The sequence below is a fragment of the Mastigoproctus giganteus genome, chromosome 7 (assembly GCF_048544385.1).
Source record: "Mastigoproctus giganteus isolate SK-2022 chromosome 7, ASM4854438v1, whole genome shotgun sequence".
Lineage (NCBI taxonomy): Eukaryota > Metazoa > Arthropoda > Arachnida > Uropygi > Thelyphonidae > Mastigoproctus > Mastigoproctus giganteus.
In genome coordinates this window covers 13393153-13418858 of record NC_143581.1, presented here as the reverse complement: position 1 = coordinate 13418858, position 25706 = coordinate 13393153, and the positions used below count along the sequence as shown (strand labels likewise).

The 25706-nt window shown below is 39.7% G+C and overlaps 2 protein-coding genes across 2 annotated transcripts in view; both read left to right on the top strand.

Annotated features, from left to right (window-relative positions):
• The window catches only part of LOC150082533 (G protein-coupled receptor dmsr-1-like), a 73294-nt gene extending 63243 nt beyond the window's left edge, over positions 1 to 10051 (top strand). Inside the window, exon 2 of the mRNA XM_090378671.1 lies at positions 8647 to 10051. Coding sequence (XP_090234797.1) covers positions 8710 to 9852 — 1143 coding nt within the window. The 5' untranslated portion in view covers positions 8647 to 8709 and the 3' untranslated portion in view covers positions 9853 to 10051. The remainder of the gene's footprint in view (positions 1 to 8646) is intronic.
• The window catches only part of LOC150082532 (uncharacterized), a 510090-nt gene that overhangs the window by 347164 nt on the left and 137220 nt on the right, over positions 1 to 25706 (top strand). The window lies entirely within an intron of this gene.

The window sequence follows — 25706 nt, the reverse complement described above, 5'->3', positions numbered from 1 at the left end:
AAAACAGTCTTACTCTACCAGTCTATGGACAGACGAGTCGAGGTTCTTACTCTACCAGTCTGATGGCCGTTCCTGGGTGTGGCGAATGTCAGAGGAACAGTTCTTTCCTGATTGTATCCTCCCAACAATGAAGTATGGGGTTGCTTTCTTGATATGGCTTGGGCCCATTAGTCGTTATCGAAAAAACCATGAATGCTGTGCAATACCAGGACAGCCTGGACAATTATATACTTCCAACATTATGGCAATACTTCGGGGAAGGCCCAAACTTGTATCAGCAAGACAACGCGCCTAGCCATACTGCTCGGGTCGTAACAGAATGGTTTGAGGACATGGGTGTGGAAAAGTTGGATTGGCCAGCCCAGACTACTGTTCTGAACCCTATCGAGCATCTTTAGGATGTATTGGATCGTCGGGTACGTGTGCCTCGAGATCGCCCAAAGAACAAGGCCGAACTGGTGGCTGCGTTAAAGGCCGAGTGGAGGAACACATCATTTAACATTTATAAAAAGCTGGTTGAGAGTATGCCGCGAAGATTGAAGCCCGTCAGAAAAGCAAAAGGTTTCAGCACAAAATATTAAATGACACAATAAAAGCTCTTTTTTTTTTTTTTTTTTTTGTCTAAAGGTAGGTGTCCGGATATTAATGATAGGACAGTGTATATTTGTGTTGTTAACTTTTTTGTGTTGTTTGTCCTTTTAAACGCAAGATGCAACCCAGAATGAAATTTAGCAGCTGTGTTTGATGGAACACAGCTACAGACATAACCGCCGAACTGATCATCATCTCTTTGGATGCCATCGCTGACCCTTTTCAGAAACGTTTAGAACAATGTATGTAATAAGTGCATTCAATCAGGTGGTGATTATTTTGAATAAAAATAAACTATTTTTGAGCCCCTTCACTTTGTGTTTATTTTATTGCCACTCGTATTATAAAATGATTACAACTGAAAATGGTGCTCAACGAAAACTTTTAGCTGACTTTAGAGTAAAGGGCAAAAGTTTTGCCCTTTACTCTAATCTTTTGTTCTCAGAAGATTAATATATTTGCATTGCAGTTTGACAGCTTCAAAGTAATATTAAATCCGAAGTTTTATCCTTTAGGATTTTATCAGTAAAAATTTGTTAAAGTTTCATACTGAAATGCTGACCCTCCCCCCCAACCATGATGAATTTTGTTAACGTTAACGCCATCTAGCCTTAACGTAAAAATAAATAAATAAATAAAAGACTTGCTTTGTACTCACCGGACTTTCGTTAACTTACGAAGGCGTGCTTTAAGTCGTTTAAAAGACGCCCAGGTGTCTTAGGCGAGATGGATTTGTTTCTATCCAAGTTTGCCAGTAAACAGTGTTCGCGGTTGCTAGGCAGCGCCCTTTGTCTTATTTCCGAACTTGGGAAGTATCCTCCAATGCTTTTAGAACAAAGAAAAAACATAAGCTTGGGATACACTACTATTCAGTAACAAATCAAATTTTATCAAAAATTATATTATGAATTAAAAAAAAAAATAAAAAAAAAAAAATATATATATATATTTTACATTTAATTCTGATAATTGTCTTCATGTCTAATTGTAGGAGTGACCTTTTAAAAATTTAAGTCACCATTAGCATTTAGATATGGAGTTCTTAAATGATAATTCTCTGTGAGCCTTTTCTTCTTTCAGTAACTTTGGAATCCATCGAGCTGAGATTTTATTGATGGAGAGGGTATTTGCTCTGCTGATGTTCAGCAGTTGTAAAAGCTGTCTAATTGTTATGAGGCATAACAATTAGACAGCCAATTAGACAATTAGTGGGAGGGAGGAGGTATTTATCTCCTCCCTCCCACTAATTGTCTAATGGTATTTATCTCCTCTCTCCTACACACACATTATATAAACAACAGCTGGCTAATTAAACTGGAACTGATAACGACTGAAGTGTCACTTTTCTTCACAGATGACTCAAGATTCATACTGCAAACTGATTCTCATGTAGCGAGAACGCTTATCTCGTTGTAACAAGATATTTGAAAGAGCCAATTGTGAAAGCTGTGATTCATTTATTTGGACAGGCATCTTTATTCAAACTTCGTCTTTGTAATCGGAAATCGTAAAGGCTTTGTATGAAATTTCATCACGAAATCCAAAACTTTGTTGGTCCCTTTTGTAAGGGATCTTTGACCTGGAAAGTCTCTCGATATTAATCCTACAGATCATGCTTTGAATGTTCTAGGAAGACGTATTTGCAACCTTCTTCTCTTCATATTTCCATGCATTTGGGAGTGGGGATGTCATTGTTGCATACTCCAGTATTTAGTATTAGAAGATGTGGTGGTATTGCGAGATCATATTTGGTATTTGTAATTTTCTTTGTTCAATCGAAGTTTACTTTTTTTCATTTTTCGATCAATGAACTCACTTGATTATGGATAGTTGTAAATATTTGTTTTGTATGTCGCGTCCAAATTTATAAAAATACAATGACATGCTAGATATTCGAATTTTTCGTGTTTCTCTCTTAACTTTTTGCATATCAGTATATTACAAATTAAAGTGTGTGTTCTTATGCAGTTGAAGCAAAAATTGTGCTTGTTGAAATGGTTCTTTCTCCCGGCAGTAAAAACCAAAGTTGAATGCGAAATTTTGTTATAAATTATTCTTTAAAATAATTCTATAATAACAAAAAAGCCCATCTAGAAGTTTACATTTAAATCCAAAACTAATAAAAGAACCTAACTGTACTTGATATTGCCATTCGTATCTATACACAGAGAATTAAAAAATTTCTTTAAAGTAGTTAGTAATTAGTAGACAGTACTTTAGTGGAATTGGTATTAAAATTTCATCTGATTTTCTCAAAAACAGATTATTTAACATTATAGTTACGTTACGTTACGTTAAATAAATATAAAATGAGGAAAATAATTTTAATAATCTGTCTTGGTAGTGTTCAGACAGTAAAAGCCAACCTTAAATATACATTTTTTATGAGCTAATTCTTTGACAGAATTATGAATAAATAAATAATACGAAATGTCATCTAAAAGAAGCGGTGCTTGAGACTAATAAGAAAATATATTTCTCCCCGTCTGTAATGTTTTTTTTATTCCACCCTTTTTCTTTAGCCAATTAACGAATTTCGACATCTATCAAAAGGAACAAGGAAGAAATCTTTGCTAATTGCTATTCTGTCTTTCATACTGCAATTAGAAAAATTAAAACATAAAAAATTGTACAAATGCATTTATAATTTCTTTACTGTCAGTAAAATCAATTGGTCGATGGCACCATGGACAGTAGTAGCAATTTTTTTTTTTTTATATGTTTTTGCATGAAATTAATTTTCATTGCACAATGTAAAAGGAAACAAAAATCTGCGTCACAAGATCTTAAAGAAACAGATTGAAATATAATCTTCATATTAAATCTTCATATTCTATCGCTACTTCTACATTGTAAAAGAAGTCACATTAATGTCCTTTACATTTTCGCCATTTTGTTGTTTTTTTGGGTTTTTAGGAGCACCGGCGACTAAAAACCGGCGATTTTCTGTTTGTTGAACGAAAAAACCGTGTTTCCGGGAGAAAAAACAATGCTACCCTCGACTGAGACCGACAAACTGAGCCACGTTGTGGAAAAAAAAAAAAAAAAAAAACCCATAAATTCCTCCCGATATTGACTGGATTAGAACTCAGGTCTTTTCTACCCGGTGTTGGGGGACGGCAGTCCTGCCAACTGTTACCCACGAAGGCTTTAAACCATTAAGGCAGGAATAATATGCATTCTGTAGTACAGAATCTTAGAGGGGGAACAAGCATTCTGTGTTATCAGACACTCAGTCTAAAACACTGATGGATCCAATATCTTTCTATTTCAGAAGATTTATAAGTCCGGTTGGCCTGCCTCCCTAAAATCCACTCATGCACACCTTATCGATGGTAAGCCTTGTTACGTCACTTAGGTGGCAACGAACGTGTAGAGTGGTTCCCTTCAAGATGCATGGTCAGCGTGAAGAGGAAAAGACCAAACCCTCCAGCACATGACAGCACGACGAAACAAATGGCCCACAGTCCCCAGCGGCTTTCACCGCCCCACCTCTGACGTCAGCGAGAGGATCAGAGTGAAAGCAGAGGATGCTAAGAATCTCTGGGTGCGACCAGGCTGCCATGCACGGAAACTGAACTTGGCCTGTTACAACGTAAGATCGCTTATCGGTGAAGACAGGATATTAGAGCTGAAAAAGGAATTAGAAAATGTGAATTGGAATATCATCGGTTTGGCTGACACAAGGAATCACTTATAAGTTTATCAAGTGGAAATCTGCTGTACACCAATGAAAATGAAACGAGCGAAGGTGAAGTTGGCTTTCCGGTCCATAAAGATATAAAAAACAACATTTTGGAATTCAAAAGTACATCACCAAGGGTGTCAAGACTACTACTCAGGATTTCTAAGAGGTACAAGCTAAAGGTTATAATGATTTATGCACCAACATCAAGCTGTGATTATGAAGAGGTTGGAGAAAGGTATACAGAAATTGAGAGTGTTCTAGATAGCAGAAAACCCGCTACACTATTATTATGGGGGACTCCAAAGCTAAAGTTTGAAAGAGGTAAAACAGTGCAGAAAGGGGAACTATAGGAAATTTTGGAATTACTGAAAGAGGTGAAACTTGGAATTTGCAGAATCTCGAGGATTTTCAGTAATGAACACTTTTTTTCAAGAAAATGGTGAACAGAAAGTGGACATAGAAGAGCCCAAATTGATTAACAACTAACGAAATCTACTTCATCCTCACTAACAGAAGATATCGTAGTTTTACAAAAAACAGTTTCGCTAGGAATTTATGATCTCATAAAAAGAATCGTGTTGCTTACTACTGTTGTGAGCTTCTCCCATTTTGGATAAAACCCACCTGTACAACGATGTGTAATTATGGGGGGGAATATATATATATAATTGGTGATTTTTAGTGAGGGGTCAGAAGGCAATTTCATTCCGACGGAAGTAGTATTTGATGAGCCATGTAACGTTTATTAGCGCGGTGTGTAATGTGGGTTTCTCCTGAAAAGAACGTGTGTTCCTTTTGGAACATCATCTTGCATCCAAATCATTCTTAAATTAGCATTAGTAGCAGCATGTGATGTAAGAAAGCAAGCTTATACAGCATCAGCCAAAATAACCCCTTCCCATTTCACCTATCCATCCGCTCCCAAAGTTTGTCCAGTTCTTCCTTGAACTTAAGCTGCCAACTTCCACAACAATAGATGGAAGTTTGTTTCAGCAATCAACCACTCGCTGGCTAAAGGCAAATTTCAACATATCTATTCTGAAACTGTCTTTCTTCAATTTGAATTTATGCCTCCTCAAATGTCAAGACATTCAGTAATAAACATCGAAACGGGTTTACACCAAATAAGTGGGCTTAATAGATGACAAATTGCAGTAAGTTAAAGAAGCGCTTTGTGATCTTGAAGTTCCCTACGGACGGCCAAGAATTGCTGTAACAGTCCAAATGAAACCTGGTTTCATTTAGAGCAATTTCGTGGCCCTTACAGCAAGTTCTTTGGGAACAGCTTTATTTCGCGGTGTAATGCTTCTTTGGTCACCTACAGATTTTTATCTCTATTGTGCGTTCACGAATAAGTATTATGAAAAATCCCACGTACTCTGGATGAACTGAAGAAAAAAAAAAACTCTTGACTATATTTTCATGATTGATAAACATATTCCTCATAGAGTTTGCATGAAACACTAAGAGTGACAATGCCTACACGAGTAAGGTGGACACTTTCATCGCATTCTGTACTAGTTTTAATTAAATTCTGTATTCGTTTTAATAAAAAAATTTTATATTGCCTACTGGATCGCATTTTAATTGGAAGTCCTGTATTACATTTTTTTTTTCCTTGCTGTATTATAGGCCAATATTGTTTAGTGACTATCACTGGAATTCCCGCTTCGTGTAAATTAATTAAACCTGTGTTTTGGTTGAATATGGAAATGTGTGTACTGTTCTTTTTTCCCCTCTCTCTCTTTCAAAACACACACCTGAAAATTAGCCCGTTGGATGGGAAAGGAATTTTGATGTGTAAAACTTCCCGTGTCGAAGGAAAGAACAAATAATTTCTTTTAATACGAAACAGCAACAAGACGCTTCCAGTTAAAGTGGAGAGAAAGTAAAATTATTTAATACTGTTAAAATACCGTTAAATACTGTTAAAACTGTCGCACTAAAAAATTGAGGCGGTGTATTGTGTTGTTGTAGTAGGATTTTAGGAGCATCATCGCGCCTAATGCCATAAGGCTCCGTGTATGGTGTCTGTAAATTGCATGTGTTCTGAGGTTGGTTTTCTGGACGAAAAACACGAGTTTCCTGGAGGAAAAAACCATGCTACCCTCATCTGAGATCGACTAAATCAGCCACGTTGCACAAAGGCCATAAAAATTTCTCATGTCATCGACAGGACTCGAACTCAGGTCTTTTCCACACGGTGTGGGGAGGACTGCGATCGTACCAGTTGTGCTACCCACGAGGGCACGCAGTGTATTAATGTGTGTGCGTGCAAGGTTTGACAATTAAGTTCCAAGACTGAGTCAATTTGAATAAAACCAGATTTTAGAATAGAAAAATAAATAAAAAACACATTTTAAAGCAATCGTTCGAGCAGGTAGATTTTATGAAATTATTCTTAGATCTGTTGGAAACATTTTTAAACGCATTTGAACTTATCGGCTTTTCAGCATAGATTTGATATTAGGGAACATGGAGTACTCCTGATTATAAAGGATAAGGGGTTAGTTTAGCTCTACAATCCCACATTTTCCCCAAACCTCCATGATGATTAACGAAGAATGCGGCTATTGTCGTAAAACAGGAATCAATTCATCTCCCTCTTTTTTTTTTAAAAAGAAATTTTTTTTTTATGTCTCGGAAAGTATGTGTTAATCGCTTTTCTGTTGTTGGTCTCTTTCTGTATGGATCATATTTGAAATAGCAGTGCTCATCACCTCTTAAGATCCAATTGAGAAAGGAGGGATCATCATCAACCAATGAACTCTTTTCGTGTTTCCAGTCGGAGTAGGTGAGTCATGGCATATTGCATCATAATGCAAACTTGTATAGACCTAATATATAAGGGCGCAATGTGGCCTAAGTCGCTAAAAACTAATAATGGCGTCGTGGTCATGCGTACCTTTAATGGATGCGGTCTTGGAACGTGCAACTCTGAATTGTCAAACTTTTACACATACACAGGCAAATTCTTTTACTGTCTCTTAAAAAGACGAGGCAAATATTCCTACCCATTTATGTTCGTTAAAATGTTCTTAATAAGGGACATCACATTTTTTGAAAATGTGCCACAAAAACAATGTTTATGATCCAGAATAATTTCAGAAAATGAATGACTGAGTGGTACAAGTTTAGAATTGTCAGTAGATGTTTTAAGCGAAATCAGCTGTTGAGCAAAAGAAAAAAAATAATAGTTTGGTTTGAATCATTTGGCTGAAGGTCAAGAAAAATTATGATTTAAGAAACTGATTGATTGAGTGTTGGTCAGTATTTGAAAATAAGTGTCCAATGGAACAATCTTTGAGGGAAAAATATAATGAAAAATAATAAAGTACAATTTGAACTTTGGCAACTTGTGTTATGCGAATATTTTTAAATTATAAAACAAGGATTCTTTTTGACAATGAATTTAAGAAATTTGAAAATTGAATTTAATAATGGAGGAATTTTAACATCAAAAGCCGATGAAATTTTTGAAAAAGCAAAGAAAAATAAAATAAAATAATAAATAAAAAATCTAAGTTCCATTTATTTTTGCTGGCTGTGTGTACAGCATATAGTGACCCATGAGCTCCTCAGCGATTGTGAATGGCAGATAAAGTGAGAAGAAGAAATTAGATCTATGGACTATACGAGTTGTGAATACATGTTTTGTAAGAGATTCTCCCATAATGGATCGATTTAGATTTCTGAAGCAAGATTTTGGAGAGAAAAAGTCAAAGTACTAGCTCCATGGTGATATCCATGGATGATCGCATGTGGAATATTACAAATATATATTTTTAACACTATTTCGAAATAAATCGACCGTGTTAAATATGAAAGCCGTCTAATTCGAAGATTTTCTTAATATAAGAAATTTTTAGTGGACATAGAAATCGTTCCACCACCCTAAAATGGAGACCACAACAAAAAATACAAAATATTGTTCTAATAAAGCGGTTACACTTTTGATTGACATAACGCGACTACAGCGAACACAATGCGTCCCATATATACTGTACTGACCTACTTCTTCAAACGATAAGCGACAGTTACAAAGGTTTTATAAGCGCCCAAGATAGCATCTATTGACTAATGCATTTAAACGAAAAGGTAATGGAGTGGTAACACAATTTAGAGAAAACAACATAACTTGATTTCTTAACTTTCATATGGCCTTCTCAGCATTAACGAAACCTTTATTTCGTATACCTAATTAAAAGTAACGTACTCTATATGCTTGCATCTGTTAATGTTCTTTTGTATGTGTGCTATAGCATGTATCAATGTGCTGGTCTGTGTGGCATGCTTGATGTTTGTGTCCGTCTGTGTTTTTACCAATTTCATTCATGTTGTAATGTCTTCCATTGTTTTGTGTACAGATCCCACCAGGAAGCATAACAGGCTCTGAATCGCAATACGATGTCTCTTATGTAACCGCTAAGATGAATAACAGTGCTCTTCCTTCCTTGGGGGACTACCTGTGGATGGCTAACATGTATAGCAATTCAGGAGTCTTCAACTACACTCCTCAAGACATGGTGCACTTGTACGATTACAGTCTGAGTCCTTATTATGGCGACGAACTACATAGATTCCGACTCCAGTACGTGCAACTTCACGGGTATCTCAGCCTTGTCGTTTGCATCTTCGGAATCGTCACCAATGTTCTCAATGTGATCGTCCTAACACGCAAGGAACTCATCTCTCCTACGAACGCCATCCTAACAGGTCTAGCAGTGGCTGATATGTTGGTCATGATGTCTTATCTTCCATTTGCCATCCACAACTACATCCAGATTGACCAGCCCGATGAAGTGAAGTTTTCTTACGGCTGGGCTGTCTTCACCCTCTTCCATGCACATCTAACTGTAGTTTTTCACACGATATCCATCTGGCTCACCGTGACTCTCGCTATTTGGCGATTTCTCGCTGTCAGCTTCCCTGCCAACAGCAAGAAGTGGTGCAGTATGTCGCGTGCCAAGTGTGCCATAATCAGTACCTACATCAATTGTCCACTGTTCTGCTTCCCACTTTATCTGACATTTACCATCGCTGAGGAGCTCATGGGTCACTATATGCTGTACAAGGTTAACTTCAGTCAGATTGCTCAGAAGCACAACCGACTATTGGCAAAGGTAAACTTCTGGATCTTTAGTATCCTCACGAAACTAATTCCTTGTATTGCCCTTACTGGACTAAGTCTGGGGCTAATTCGTGTTCTCTACGAAGCCAACCTACGTAAACAGCGTCTTAAGAACCGCATAGAGTGTGACAGGTCATGTGATCGTACTACTCGTATGCTGTTGGCGGTTCTGCTGTTGTTCCTCATTACAGAGTTCCCTTCGGGCATCTTAGCCCTTCTTAGTGGAATTCTGGGCAAAGACTTCTTTGATAACGTATACATGAACTTTGGAGAAGTGATGGATATTCTAGCCCTCATCAACAGTGCCGTTAATTTTGTTCTGTACTGTGCCATGAGTAGACAGTTCAGGGACACATTTGCTCAGTTATTCACCCCGAAGATCATATCTCAATGGATGTCAGTACCGACCGAATCTAACACCTGCGCAACAACTTGCGTATAATTGGTACATGTCTGCTGTAAACACAACAGAAAAGATTTGAATATATTCTGTTTTATTGGTTAGAGTACCGTGCGAGGGATTTAATGACAATGATCACATCTTATCTGTAACTTCAAGAGGTGAACATTGTCTGGGGCTCAGTAAATCCCTCTCACTGACTCTATGCTGTGTGAACAAATAAAATTCTGATATAAATTGATAGCTGATGAATTAAATTGTGCTCATCATCCCACAATGTAAAGAATCCATTTAAGACTAATGAACAAAGAACTGTTAATCGTTATGACCATTACTAACCAAAAACTGCTTGTTCAAATAAATAGCTGTTCTTTTAAAAGTCTTCTTGCGAAAGAAGAGAGGGAGAGCCTTACTACCAAACCTCATCCAAGAAAACTTTTAAAAAACAGCTATTTATTTTGATAAGCAATTTAAATAAATCCAGAGCGTATCTTTGGCAAGCTTGCACTATGTCACAGACTACAGCATTTCACTATTCGATTTTACCGTTCAAAAATTAGATAGGTGCCATATGCCAATATCCAGCTGTACTCTTCTTGAGGAGAGCGAAGCCAAATTCTGTGACGGGGCTTTTAAAAATATAATATATTAAAAGTTAAATGAAAATAAAGGACACTGTTACACCATGTGAGAATTTGAATGTGAACTTATCGGTTCATTCTGTCAGTAATACTCAGTCCTCACATGAGTTAAGAGAGTAACACCAAGTAAAGGATTGGTTTTTCTTTCTTTCTTTTTTTTTCTTTTTTGTATATATACGCGTTACTTCTCTGCAATTTATTTGCTGTAACTTCGCTCAGTGATTCGACATGAAAAAATTACGAAGCCTAAGATTATGCAAATAGTTCTGTTTCTACTTTATTTTCGTTCAAGTCCAAAGCTGGCTCCGAGTGCACTGCTACAACAGAGAACCGAATTTCTGATTGAAAATAAGGGCACAGCCTCACATTCTCCTTCACACACACACACACACACCCACACACACACACACCAGATTAAGAGAAGTAACTCCTTTTTTGACTCCAAAAATAAATCTGAAAATTACACTTTGATTAAACTTTTAGCCATAACTGTTTTCTCTTCAGAAACACAGTCTATATTTGAAAACCATGAATGGATTAAATTTTTTTTCCAAAGAATTAGACTATTCTGGATGCCGTCTATATTTTCACATTTACTTTCCAACAGATTTTTGGAAGAGGAGTATGAACTTGTTGAAAGACTTGTAAAGCTGAAACTGGTTGAAGCCCCTTGTCCAGGACAAGGGGCTTCAACTAGTTTCATCCTTACAAGTCTTTGAGAGACCTTGGTCACGGAGAATGATACACTCTAGAATATACAGGGTGTCTCAAAAATATTGGTACAAACGTTTAGGGGAGGTAGGTAACATCTAAAGGAATGTGAATCGCATAGGAACCCATAACCGGAATCGTCACCGTAAGTCGGTATACGGCGTTGTTCATCAGTTCGCGAGAGGGAAAATTTCTGGTTTACTCATTCAAGCAGTAGTCGCCGCACGAAGAGCATGCATCGATATACGAACTCTGAGCTGGCAGACATGTACCTAGTGTACGAATTAGCAGATTGCAATGGACGAGCCGCTCAATGAATTTATGAAGAACGCTTCCCAGACAGACATGTACCGGACCACCATTTTTTTTGTGCATGTGCATCAAAATTTTGTGCGATTATGGGTCATTTAGAGGTAACAGGAGTAGTGCGGGCAGACCACGTTCGACGCGAACTCCCGCCATGGAAGAAAGTATTTCGAATGCCGTCCAGAATAATCCTACTACCAGCACACGTGCCGTTGCCTCTGCCTTACGAGTGTCTCGTTGCAGTGTAAAGCGTGTCTGGCACGACGATTCCTTACACCCCTTTCATCTCCAAAGGATTCAGTTACTGCCCCCCCCCCCCCAAGATCATCCTGCACGTGTGGCTTTTGCGCAGTGGTTTCTCAAAGAAAGTGTCCAAGACTTAAAAATTTTCCAGCCTATGGATGAGGCTGGAAAATTCGTTTTGTTCACGGATGAGGCTTATTTCACTCGGGAAGGCTTATTCAATCAGCACAATGCTCATGTATGGACTCACGACAACCCACACAGTGTGCGCCCCCATGCGGCACAACATCGCTTCGCAATAAATGTTGCGCCCCCATGCGGCGCAACATCGCTGCGCTGCTGCTACTGTCAAAGAAACTCCAGGTGTGTTCGACCGTGTCCTCCAATCCATGCTGCGTCGGTGTCACGCATGCATCGCGTCTCATGGTGGAACCTTCGAGCATCTGTTGTAACATCATGAAATGCATCCATCTCGTACTCCATTGTTAATATTATGTCAAATAAATATTTGCCACTAATTACTGTCTTGTGTGATTTCTGCTTCTTGAGCCTCTGCTTCTACTTTCCCGTGACGTTTCCGGTTATGGGTTCCAATGCGATTCACATTCCTTTAGATGTTACCTACCTCCCTTAAACGTTTGTACCAATATGTTTGAGACACCCTGTATAGTTGGGGAAAAAAAAAAAACAAGGACACATCAAGATTAGGAATAGGTGTTCGAACTTTTGAAATCTGCGTTCACAGATATTGCTGTTGCAATGGTAAAAACAGCATCACTACTTCAGGAGAAAAATCTGTCCTTGTGCACATTCTTTGATTTTCTTAAAGTGATATCATTCGCCTACAACCAAGAGCCAAATATATTTTTAGGGAAATTAACTATACACAAGTACTCTATATTGCCAAAAATAAGAGGACATTTGCATGTTTTAAAGGACCTTTTATTGATACAATATTTAATAATGTGCCGTGCTCACCTTTTCCCTTAATTTTGCATGTCCTCGTCGGTAGAAGTTCAGAAGTCGCTAACCTCAGCGCCTCGATCAACTTTCTGTATTTCTTTGATCTGGCCACTTCTTGCGTGAACAGTTGCTGCTGTACCTATTGCACCTAGATGGCAGATCTGTTCATTTTCTCCAAAACCCAGAGGTTTCCAAATAATTTTGGCAGTATAGCATATTACGGGATTAGGACCTCATCGAATTCGATCCAGAATGAAAAGATTTGCTGCTTGATACTGTTTTGTTTAAAGAGCTTTTGCGGTTCGAATATAAACTTTACGTTGTTAAAAAACTGAAAGTACCGTAATGATTCTGAATAATATCTTTTTGTAGAAGATCAATCCATTGATCTTGTACAGAAAGATTATCATATAAATTATGTATGAGCTCAGCTCTCAACTGAGCTCATATATAATTTAGTGACAGATATGTGGTGAAGTATCTACTTCGGTAGTAATGACAGAGCTGGCTGAATACAGAGGGAAAGAATTTCGGGGGGAAGGAGTCTTTTGTTATAAAGTAAAGGCTGCTCTGCATGTGAGCCTGCACAGTTTGGTGGTGAAGTACTTTCTTTGGGTTAAACCTCAGTATGGTTGCTCTCAACTTACTGCATGTGCTCTATGCGGAAACCGCGAGAAGTATCAGTAGTTATAGTATCATTTATTCTACGAAATGTAACGAAGTAGCCATTACAAGAGCTAGTAAATTGACATGCATGGTTATAGTTCACATTCTTAAACTATAAAGAGAAGAGACAAATATCAGGACTCCGGTAGTTCTAGAGATCCCGATGAGCCAGCTGTCGAGGAAAGAGTAGTTGAAGTGAATTGAATTCTTACAGAATAGGATTAAGATTAGGAAGCCTAAAATACATCGTTTCACCCTATACTTTAAATATTTTAATACACTGACCTCCAAAGGTATTTGGACACGTCGGTTTCACATTGATGTCGTTACCACTCACTTCAGTAAAGTGTCGAGTCCCCCTTTGGCTGCTGTGGCACATTCCATCTTCCTGGCTAAATTGGAGCAGCAGTGCGTACGTAGCACACGTTTCTTGATTAGACCGGGGTTCGAGCCCGTCACCACCAAATACGGAGGATGCGGAAAGGTCAGGGAATGACCACCGCATATCTCGGAGCAATATGGCCTTAGTTGCTAATGCTCCTAAAAACCAAATAACAAACTAACAAACCTGGCTAAATTTTACACCTTCGATTTCTCCTGTAGAACAGTGACCAGTTGAGCTATCGATATGTCACGAGTAGTTCTGGCTCTCCTTCAACGCCAACGTCGGAAATTCCAACTTTTCTACATTCATGTCCATGAGGCATTCTAGAACAGCACCACTGGGGATGGACATTATCCTTTTCAAAGAAACGTGAGTCTGTATGAAAGAACTTCCATATCTTAGGGCGTGGAATTAGCCAAAATGTTAAGATATATGTTGGCTTTTGTGGTTCCCGCGCAACAGACAACGGTCAATCATACCGTGTAAAAGAGCTTCGCGCCATAATCCCACATCCTACGGCTTTCATTGTTGGCACAATACTCTACGACAGTAGACATTCTCCAAGTAGTCTCCACACCCATACCCGATCATCTGATCGGAATGAGGTATAACGAGATTTGTCACTCTACAGAACAAACCGATGTCAGTTGCTTCACGTACGAATTCGTTGTACGACCGCTTTTCCATGAAAACCGTGGTTGTTGAGTTCTGTGTGTAGTATGTTCTTACAGACCTCAATCTCTGATGATGCCTTTCATTCCTAGTTTTTGTTTTTCAGGGATATCTGACGAGATTATCGTACTGCCTTTCGGAGTATCCGCTGTCCGCCATGTGGAACGAGCTTCCATGGCCTTCTTGTGCGTTAGGCAGCGGTGATGGTACCATTTCATGGTAACATAACTGACGTTAGGCTTGGCTCACAAACCTATCTTGTATACTGAACTTGAAATTTGGTCACTTGTTTATCCGGGAAGGTTCATGGACTATGAAAACAAGAGAGGGGTCTGGATACTTTTTGGAGGGTAGTGGATATTATTTTATGTAGTTTAATCAAATAGTTTTTAAAATATTTCTCAAGTTTCTTCATTCATCTACCCCATCAATCAGTCCTTTAGGGAGAGTCATATTCATAGATCTTCAAACTTTCCTTGACTCAGTATTAAAAGATTTTACTGAGATTTGATAACAAAGGCTTCTCTTCTAGAAGGCGTTGGTGTTTTCTTGAGAATTTTCTTTTGTGTTGCATAAATACATACAGAAAATAAAAAAATCTGTTGCCTCTGCCTCTTACTACATTAAAATTTTGCATTTCGTCAACAACAATTTCCTTCTTGCTTTAAGAATTTTACCACAAATCTCCTCCAGTGCTTCATTGAATATCACGCTTGTTCCCCATTTTGAAGACAGAATGCAGAAAAGCGTGCTCTATCAAACTATGAAAGTTTGATAGAACACGCTTTTTAGCACGCTTTTTAAAAACGCTCTATCAAACTTTGAAAGTTTGATAGAGCGTTTTTTTCTGCGTTTAGTAGGAGCCACGATTCAAGAAACGAAAGACATGACTGGTTTCTCGAAAGCATCCCTCTCAAAGGTTTTTAATGACTGGAAAACAAGCGGTTCTTCCACATGTCAGAGGAGTAAATGTGGCAGAAAATCAATACTTCAAGAGCGAGCCCATCCTTCTCTGAGGAGGACTCTACGGAAAAATAGAACACCCAGTGGCCGACCGGGCTAGCCAGGTGGGTAAAGTGCCTGCCTGGCAACCCAAAGGTCGCGGGTTCAAATCCCGCCTCGGGCTTGGATCAAAGTACTGCAAAAACCTTGGGAGGTGCACTATGGCCACAGAAGCCGATGCGCCAACAACTACCAAAAAAAAAAAAAAAAAAAAAAACACCCAGTGTGCAGCAAATAACATCTGAACTCAGCCAAGCACAGAACTGCCCTATTTCGACCTGTACCATGCGCAGGGAATTGAAGAAATTAGGTACTGGCAGTAGCCTGCCTATTCAGAAGCCACTTGTTTTAGAGAAAAACAGAAAGCAAAAAAATTCGCTTTTAGTGTTGCCGAGAACGTCTTGATTGGACAGTGGAACAATGGAAAAAAAGTCAGGTGGTGAGATGAATCACGATACACTTTGATTTGCACTGATGGTAGGCAGAGAGTTTGGCGAGAACCTCACGAAGCGATGGATCCTACACAAGCATTTGGATGGTGGTATCATGGTATGGGGAATGTTTTGTTGGCGCACACTGGGTCCATTGATACCGGTGGAAGGTCGAATGTCATCAGAGAGGACCTGAATTTTGAATGAGATCTACGGCAACCTATAATGTTACACTTTTATCCCGAAGGTGATGCCCACTTTATGGTTGACAATGTAACAGCATATCGTGCAAGAATGGTTTGGAGAACATGATAAGGATTTCTTCCATCTTCTCTGGCTCATACATTCATCCCATCTCAATCTTATTGAGATTGCTATACAGCAATGAAGTCTTCTTCCAGCAAAATGTCGCGTGCTGCGATATTTTGCTGGAAGAATTGTTACAATTAGACCAAAACACACCTTATAGAATCCATTCCCCTTCTCATAATTGCTGTTATTCGAAACAAAGGCGATCCGATTCGATACAGAATAAAGGTTCGTATATCTTGGGAAGTATGTGTATTTTCATAATTACATGCTTTATTAGGATTATGAAAATTATTTCTATATGCCACGAACGAAAATATATCTAAATCCAACAGGTCGCATGTTGCACGACGTGTTCAGAAAAGCGCTATAAAGCTGTGGACTTTATAGTTCCCCATTTTGCTCCAAAATCATTTTCCTTCTAATGGTGGACGGGTAGGATCCCACCGAGAGCTATGATTGGGTGCTCCATGTCTGTAGCGGATTATTATTATTAATTTATTTCTCCGTTGAGGAGAAACCCCTGGGAACAGCCATTGGCTAGAAGGGTGTGGGTTATATTCAAACGTGTGAAGCAACGAACTGCATGAGCATAAAGTTATATTTTGCATAGAACCATGACTGTCCATGGGACAGTCATGGTTCTATGCAAAATTTTGTCCATACATGTGAAATTATGGTTTTCATATTAGTAAATTTCATATTTTGACATCTAAGGTTGACATTTAGACTAATGAGGAAAAATATTTAAAAGGGAGTGTCGTAATTAACTGCAGTATTGAGCCGAGTGGCTGGGCACTAAAGTTGCACGAATGATAGGAGTCGGCAAAGACCTGCAACCTGTAGATTCCATTATAGAGCTTATCTGGTTCAATTCTTGATTAAAGAGTTCTATCATGTTTGATGGAAAAAAAAAAGCGACTAAGGCAGTCCAGGTTTTTTTTTAAGTTGCTTTGAAGAGGAGGGAGGTCTTGTATTAGCATTGCTGGAGGCCTCCCAATGAGAGTGAAATAAACTGTCGATGATGGGAGCGTCTAATCTTCCTGTTAGCAGTTGGGCCAATGTGAATATGTTTTTTGTGTTGATTATTTGATTACAGGGAGGAATAATGAGATTGGAAAGTAGGCGTGGTTCTAATTTTGTCATATGACTGAACAGAAAAGCTGCGTTAACACTCGCCGCAATACTTATTACCCTAATTAAAGACCCTTTATATCTGTTTAGTTTTATTGGTTGCTTGGTGTAATAACCACTGCCTCATCTGCTACGGTGTCGTGCGTCTGAGCGCAGTCTTAACCTATGGATTCAGTATGGGACCGTCACATGGTATCAGTGTCATTGTAGAACTCTACAAAGAGTGCACTATGGGAGCGCTCACTACGGCTGTGTTGGTGCCAGGAACGTAAAGGATGTATGCAAGACGATCGGAGGCTATTAATGTGATCCGATGAATCCCGATATTTTGGCTTTTCATCACGCATGAAAGAGTGCACTTGTGGATGAAGCTACAAGAGGCGCTGCAGTCATCCTGTTTTATACCAGTACACGTTAATAGAGGAGGGATAATCGTGTTGGGAATTTTTTCGTGTCATACCCTTGGTTCCTAATTCCACAGCAGCGCATTTGAATATCTTTGTGGATCGAGTATACCCGACAATGTTGCATATTCACCCCTGCGTGCAGGGGTACTTCAGACAATGCAACCATCCATTGCTTCAAATGTGACCGAGTGATTTGAGTGAACATGTAGACTTTAACCATTTGTCCTAACCAGCCTAATCTGTGGATCTCAATCACATTAAATATCTGTTGGATGAACTGGAAACGCATATTCGTCAGCGCATGAACATGCCGTTCCATTCACGTTGCTCTAGATATTGAATGAAGTTTTGTTACGTAAACTCTTTTCCCTCCATGCGAAATCTTGTTTGAGTAATTATTTGGGGCCAAAGGCAGTTCAACACTCGATTAGTTCATGGTTCTAATAAAGTGGCCAGACAATATCCTTAAAACGCCGGTTTTAAAAGTGCATTTTCTAGCACTCCGTCATTTATACACACCAGCTTGTCCTATAGTCAATATCATCCGTTGTAATCCGTAATCCTGTGACTGTAATCCAATTTGTGGAATTACTATACAAATATTTCGTGGTTCAATAGGAGTTTCATACACTTTTATTCGTACTGAACCACGTATTATGCTTCTGTTAAAACAAGATAACATGGTTGTAATTAAATTTAACTTTTGAAGAGTGGTGTGGTTTTCATTACAAATCTTAAAATGTTGAAGGTATAGCATGCTTAACTACCGCATATTCCGAGTAGGAAAATATTTCAGCTGCTAAAAATTAAGCTGAGTTTGGGAAAAAAATCTGCGAAAGATTCCCAACCTAATATTAAAAGTAGCATAAATGAAGGGATCAGATTCTGGACATCTTTAATAAACGAATAAGATTGCTCCATGCTTTCAACGAATAAATTTAACTGCTGAAATCCTGTTTGGGTCTATGTCCATAACGTTCAAGAGGAATATTCTTTGAATATGAATTGTGAAATGAAAATTTGATTAACTCTTAGTCGATAAAAAATAAAATAAAATAGAGCAGTGATTCTTCCTTATTGCAATCAATTCTAATTTGTTTTCTTTATACACATGTACGGTGCTCGACAAAATTAGAAGAACAGAATGTTTTTCATGATTATTTTATTGTGAGCGGTATCGCTGAAGGAGAATATTTTATGTAATAGACATCCTGACATGCAAATTCCGAGTAATCAATAGAAATCTATTTAGTACCTTACAGAGCCGCACGTTATGCAAATTATTCATGCATATAAAAACACGTGTTGCGACCACATCACTTCATTCCCGTTTTTTGGCTTGCTCAGCGAGATAGCAACATCTCTAGTACTCAGGTTGGCAATCCATCGTCGTTTAGATGAGTTTTTGAGAAGGCAGGCCTTTGGACGACTTGAAGCCAGCCAGGCAGTCGCTGGCGGAGGTGGCACGTTAGCTTAATGTGTCACGCAGTTTCGTCTTGGCAGTATGGAAGCAGTTTCATGATATAGAGAGGACCGATTACAAGAAGAGCTGGTCAAGGTCGCTCTAGGGCTACTTCAACTATAACAGACTACTATCTGGCTCTAAAAGCAAGACAGAACCCTACGAGGTCCTGTAATCAACTGTCTCTTGAGGTTGCTGCGGTCACAGGTGAAAACATTTCCAAATGTTTTCACCTATGGCCGCACCAACTGTGGCACCTGTGATACGAAGGCTCAATTCAATTGGACTCTATGCAAGGAAGCCATTGGTTTGTATCCCATTTACCCAAAACTACCGCAGAGTTCGACGAAACTGGTTCCATGAACATGTCACTTGAAGCCCTGACAAATGGGGTATAGTTCTCTAATGAGTCCCGTTTTAGCCTACAAACAGATCCTAGACGTTGTTTCATCTGGAGACATCGAGGAATGTAGTACCATCCCTCCAACAACAGAGAAAGGGACACGTATGGCGGTGTTCTCGCATGGGGCGGAATAAAGATCATCGGCCATACCCCCCTCTTCATGTTTTTCATAAGGCTACTGTAACTGTGCAGAGGTACCGAGAACAGATCTTCGAACCCTATTTGCGACTTTTTAGGCGTGCGGAAGGCCCAGATTTTCTTTTCATGCACGACAACGCCACTGCACATAGAGCTCAAGTGGTGGAGGAATCTTGAAACTGATGGTGGATATCTTGAAACTGAAGATATCCAACGACTGCCGGGCCAGCACGATCTGCGGACTTAAATCCAATCGAAAATATGTGTGGAACGCCCTTGTGTGTTGCATTCCTCGGTCACTTGGTAAGCTACGACCTGCGCTGGTGGAAGAATGGTATTTGTTGGCGCCGAATCGTATAGACACTTATTTCGAGCATGGTTCGCTGCTGTCAGTCCTGTTTAGCCATTAGAGGTGCTCATAAGCCGTACTGATGTCATGTGACCATATTTTCGAGCGTCTTGTATCGACTTCTGTAATATGATCTTTTTGGTAATTCTTATAGAATCGCTACAAATGTCCCTTAGACGTGTCCCAAAGCCTGCATTAGTGGTGACCATATCTCCTATTGAGCACCACCTCTTCCCTTTGTTCCATCTTTGGCAGTGCTGCATCTGTATCATGGCAGTCAGTGCTATGTTGCCATTTTTGAATAAATAAACAAGATTTTTATTGTAAAGTTCATCGGTACACGCAGGTACCACGACCCTACAATACCCTTCACTGCATCATGCCAGGGGTTAACAAGCGGCAGAGGTAATCTCGCCGGGATTATAAAGATTAAATTATAGGCAGATTATATATTAAAAAAAAAAAAAAAAATTCTTATAGCAGATAATATTGACTTATACAAAATAATACAAATTGTGATAACAAAAGATATTTTCCTTGCGTCCTGTTTTCTGCGAGTTTCTTGCCCAGCCAGAACGATCTGAGATCAGTTGGTAGTTGTGGAGACCACGTGCAGATCTAGGATGAGCCGTCTATACTTTTTATCATCTATCATTTTAAACAAGTCACCATCCAGGGATTGAACCAGTTGGAGCTTCTGGTAAGGGAGGAACCGATCTTTAAAATGTAGCGTCGAAGGAAGAGCAAGAAGCTTTGGGAGGGGAGGGAAGAGCTGGTTGGGGAATCCGCCTGCACACGGTGTCCCAAACGTTGGGTGCTGAGATTTTTACGACGGTGAAGGTGAGTCTTCTCTCGTGCATTAATGCTGAAAACCTGGTTAAATTCAGTGCTTTGGCCATCGGTATTGTGCGCTGATGTGGTGGGAGATGACTTCCAGGTTGCCCACTTCAGGAGCCAGTATTCAGCGGCTTTTAATGGTTTAATTGTGGTGTCTGCATCTGAGCCCCACAACTCTACTCTATACAGTACACCTCTGAAAATCATCATCCTAATATACATTTTTATCATCAGGTTTATGTTCTGAATGTGTAGCAAATGTTGCTTGGCAACCCACCGTTTCTTGTTGAATTTAGCACAGAGTTCTTCTATATGATGATGGAATCGTAATTTTCTGTCGAAGATCACACCTAGATCTCTTTGCTTTTCAATCCAGGGGATCAGGACTCCGTCAGTTGCAGACTGAATTATGGTTTAAGTGAGAATACCATGATGGCAGATTTCTCAGGGTTCACTTGCAGGTCAAAATTCGTGAGGTACTGCTGTACTTCGGATAAGGTCTTGATGATGGTTACTGTGGTGTTTTTTGCTTCATCGGTCGAATTTATTTTTGTGAAGATCTTTAAATCATCTGCATATGATATCATATATATTCTATTGTGTATTAGCGGGTAGATGATAGCTGTGAAAAGAATTCCAGACAGGACTCCTCGTGGAACGCCTGCTTGTATTTTTCTAGTATACCTTTGTTTCCCTATGGACATTTGGATGGTTCTATTCTGAAGAAGAGATGCCAGAAACTTCAACACATGACCTGTGATGTGATAGTAATTTCGAAGTAGTTTGAGCAAGGCTGGGATGTGAACACTATCGAACGCAGCTTGTAGATCAAGATATGTGATTGCCATTTCTTCTTTCTCCTCAAACGATCCAAGGATGGCATTGGTAGTCATAATCAGGTTACTAACTGTTGATCTGTTTTGCAAAGAATAATGAATTTGCTGAGACCTGTGAGGGAGAATGTGCGCGGTAAATGTTTTCAGTACTGTTTTTTTCAAGCAATTTCAATAGACACGAGGAACGAGAGATGGGTCTAAAGTGCCTGACTTCAGTTGGCTGGGAAACTTTTGGGAGTGGCCTAACAGAATACAACTTCCATATTGGAGGGAAAAATTCTCCTTTTAATATGGTATTAAAAATTATTAGGAGGGGCTCACTTAGATATTGGCTCAAATTGTGACACTTTGTCGATTCCCGCTGTACCAGTTGCAGGCAACTTATTAATCGCAGATAAAAGGTATTGTCTTGTTAATTCGATGGTTTCAAGTGCATCTCTGAGCACATCCTTATCAGACATGGGAATATCACTGGGCTCATGGTAGTTTTGCTGAACTCGTGCAATAAAGTCCATCCACATTTCAGGATCAAACTGTGGAGGGAGTTCACAGTATTTCTGTGGATATGATGGACCGCCATTACGAAGTGTGATTTCAACGTGATGTTTTATGACTTGAGACTTGAGGCGGTTGAAGCTTGCTCGTCCTTTGGAATAAGTACGCAATTCGATCCGGAGCTAGTCCTGTCATTTTCCACTGTTTGTACAGTTCCTGTTTAAGCTTAAAACTGTTGCTCAGCTCAGGAGTCCATCTCTCCTCTCGTGCGTTCAGAGATCCTTATTTTCTTTGAGGCTGCATAATTAGAAATTGTGACGAGCCAACGAGTTAAAATTTAGATCTAAGGCAAGTTGATTATCACATTGCTCAAGTGCATTCCAAGGAATTGCAGTGGCTGCTTCTAGACATTTAGTAATGTCGGGTAATTTTGGGCTCGTTATTACCTTGGTGTGGACCTGAGTCGAGACATTGTAATTTGGAGTCAACAAGTTGAGGGGAAAAGTTAAAGTCTCCACAGATAACATGCCTTGCCGAGCGACGGAGCCCATGAATGAGCCAATTAGTTATCTCATCGATGGTTTCAGCATCGGGTCCTGGGAGGGGGGGGGGGGCGGTATATAACTGCAATATCAATGCGAGCAGATTTAAATTCGTATGACACAATTAGCCCTTCGAACTTAGTGGACTGGCTTTTGTAATTCTTAGTAACAAGTATGTGTGGTGTTTTGTAGAAGAGTCCCACTCCATCCCCCCTTTTGTCCTGTCGGGAGCAGAGAATCACGTTATATCCAGCCTACACTGCATATGGAAAATCCTCCTCATTTCGGCCAAGCCAGGTGTCTGTTATGTAGAGCACATCAAAATTGTGTGAGAGTAAAAGCTCTTCTATAGTTTCAAGCTTGTTACGGATGCTACGGGCATTCTGATAGAATATAAAGATGCTATTACATCTGTGGATCTTCCTTAGTACCATCTGCAGTCTTTTTCTGTCTTTTTTTGAGGATGTTTCTTTCAGATATCCTAACAGGAATTATTGTGAATTGGCTTCTATCCATGATTTCGGTAGTGTGTCAACTAGTCGGGTTGACTGGTTGACGGACCTGAATGTGACCGTGGCTTGATTGGCTGTGCCTCTGAAGTCTGGTGGAGGGTGATGATTGAAAGTAGGGCCTGATGAGGAGCCCTCATGTCCAAGTGGATGGCTGACACAGGATTTTGTATTGGGTACTGTTGCAGTCTAATTTGAAAGATGAATAGGAAGGCCATTTTGTGGGTAGTTGGTATACATCAAAATGGCATAAATGATAATTTGATATATTCAAATTATCACTTATGCCATTTTTAACTTGCTGTGTGGAGCCAATCGTGAGATGAATAGGCTTTTGCGAGTGGGTTGTTGGTCGACGTGTGCTACGTTGCCACTAGTCTTGAGCCAAGTAGTTGGGGCTGTCCCAGTTATATGGCGCCTCCGTGGGCAGGAGCAGCAATGCGTAGCACACGCTTCTTGATTAGACCGGGATTCGAGCCCGTGACCACCAAATGTGGAGGATGCGAAAAGGTCAGGGAATGACCACCGCATATCCCCTGAGCAATATGGCCTTAGTTGCTATGCTCCTAAAAAAACAAATAACAGCAACAACCTAGTTATATGTGATCGTCTCGATCTCTTGTTTCTTCGTGTCTGCGGTACTGTCCTTGCCTCTTGGGCTTTGCGATTTTCCTTCGTTGTGTTTCCTTTGGATACGTGCGGGTACGGCCCTGCGACAACCTCAGCCCACGAGTGGGGGCCAAGGTGAGTATGAGGTTGAGTTTCTGTAGGAGTTTCCTGGCAGTTCCTACTAACAGAATTGGGATGAATGGTACGCGTAATCATGGATCTATTCAAAGTTTGATTCGGTGTGTCAAGCTGGTGAGGTGTGAATGTTCGGCCTGCTGTAAAGAGAGCTAGGGGATCTACACTTGCGGCGTTACTTTCATCAGTTGATTCCTCATAGGTTTCTTTTTGATTCAGCATTGGGTTCTTTTTCAGTGCGGAAGTCTGATTTTATTCTCCTTCATTCTCCTTATGTGTCATCCCATTGGTGGGTATAGAAGTGGTGAATGGGAATCCTGCACATTGGCCAGGCTTCGAAGTGAAACTATTCACAGTCGTGCTCTTAAGTTCTTCAAGTTGGCTCTTCAGATGAGATACTTCTTGCAGGATCTCTAAGTTTTGAGCCCGTAGGAACTGGTTTCAGCGACGCATTCAAAAATTCTTTCCATCTTGCCTAACGTAATCCTTGCATTATCTGTTTGTAGGGCTGTGATAGTTCTCTCGTGTGTTCAGTGATGATTTCTGTAAGGCTTCTACTAATTAAATCGTTGGTGATTACTTGGTCAGTATTGACCATCGGGCCTTCAGGCATAATGGTTTTTGTGTTGTAACCATTACAAGCAATCTCTGTTCCGTTTTTGTTAGTAAAGTTCCTCTGTACCGTTTTGTTTCCATTGTTGTGTCAGTGTTGTTTCCTTCAACATTTCTGTACCTCACGAGGTTCCTTTGGTATGCTTTTCCCATATCTAGGCTACTCCTGTGAGAAGGTACAGGTGAAAACCTGGCGCCTCCGTAGCCAGGTGGGAAGGAGCAGCAGTGCGTAGCACACGCTTCTTGATTAGACCGGGGTTCGAGCCCGTCACCACCAAATACGGAGGATGCGGAAAGGTCAGGGAATGACCACCGCATATCCCGGAGCAATATGGCCTTAGTTGCTAATGCTCCTAAAAACCAAATAACAAATAACAACAAACAGGTGAAAACCTGACTGGTCCTTAAATTTTGCACACCAGTGTAGTAGCTTATATGATTAATTTCTTCAATGCTTCCAATTTAGAATTGGCTGATGGTAACATAATCAGTTGGGACCACTGTAGTCAACCTTTACGAAATGAAAAGCCCTTTCGTTTTACAATTGACGGTAGTTAAATCTTTAAGTAAATCTCACATCATATGCTGTGATCACTGCCACCTTTGGTTCTTTTACCTGCCAATTCTTAATGCATGAATAATCACTGTTGATAATTATCAACGGTGACTATAATCAGATAAGGGTATTACTCCCTCTGGTTGCCCCTCTAACTTGTTTCTGTAGAAAACAATCATCCAGTAGTTCCACATACAAAAGCCTTGCTAGTGTGTGAGTGATCAACTCAGCAGTTACACTCAGTATATGTGGAAAGTTAGTCTCCTGTTATAAGATAATCTGGTTTACTGAAGCACACAATTTTTCTCTACTGTTGTCCATTGTACTTATCAGAATAATTAGACCTATAACACACTCCCACTCTCATTTTCGCTTTTTCAGTGCGTATATCACACCAAGATATTCAATACACTGGTCATCTATGTCAACTGGATGCCCTGCCTTAGATTTTATGTTTCTTAACTAACAGCATAACCACTCCTCCCTTCCTATCTTATCTGTCCTTTCTGTACACAGTGTACTCCCCATATTCACATTCTGCAT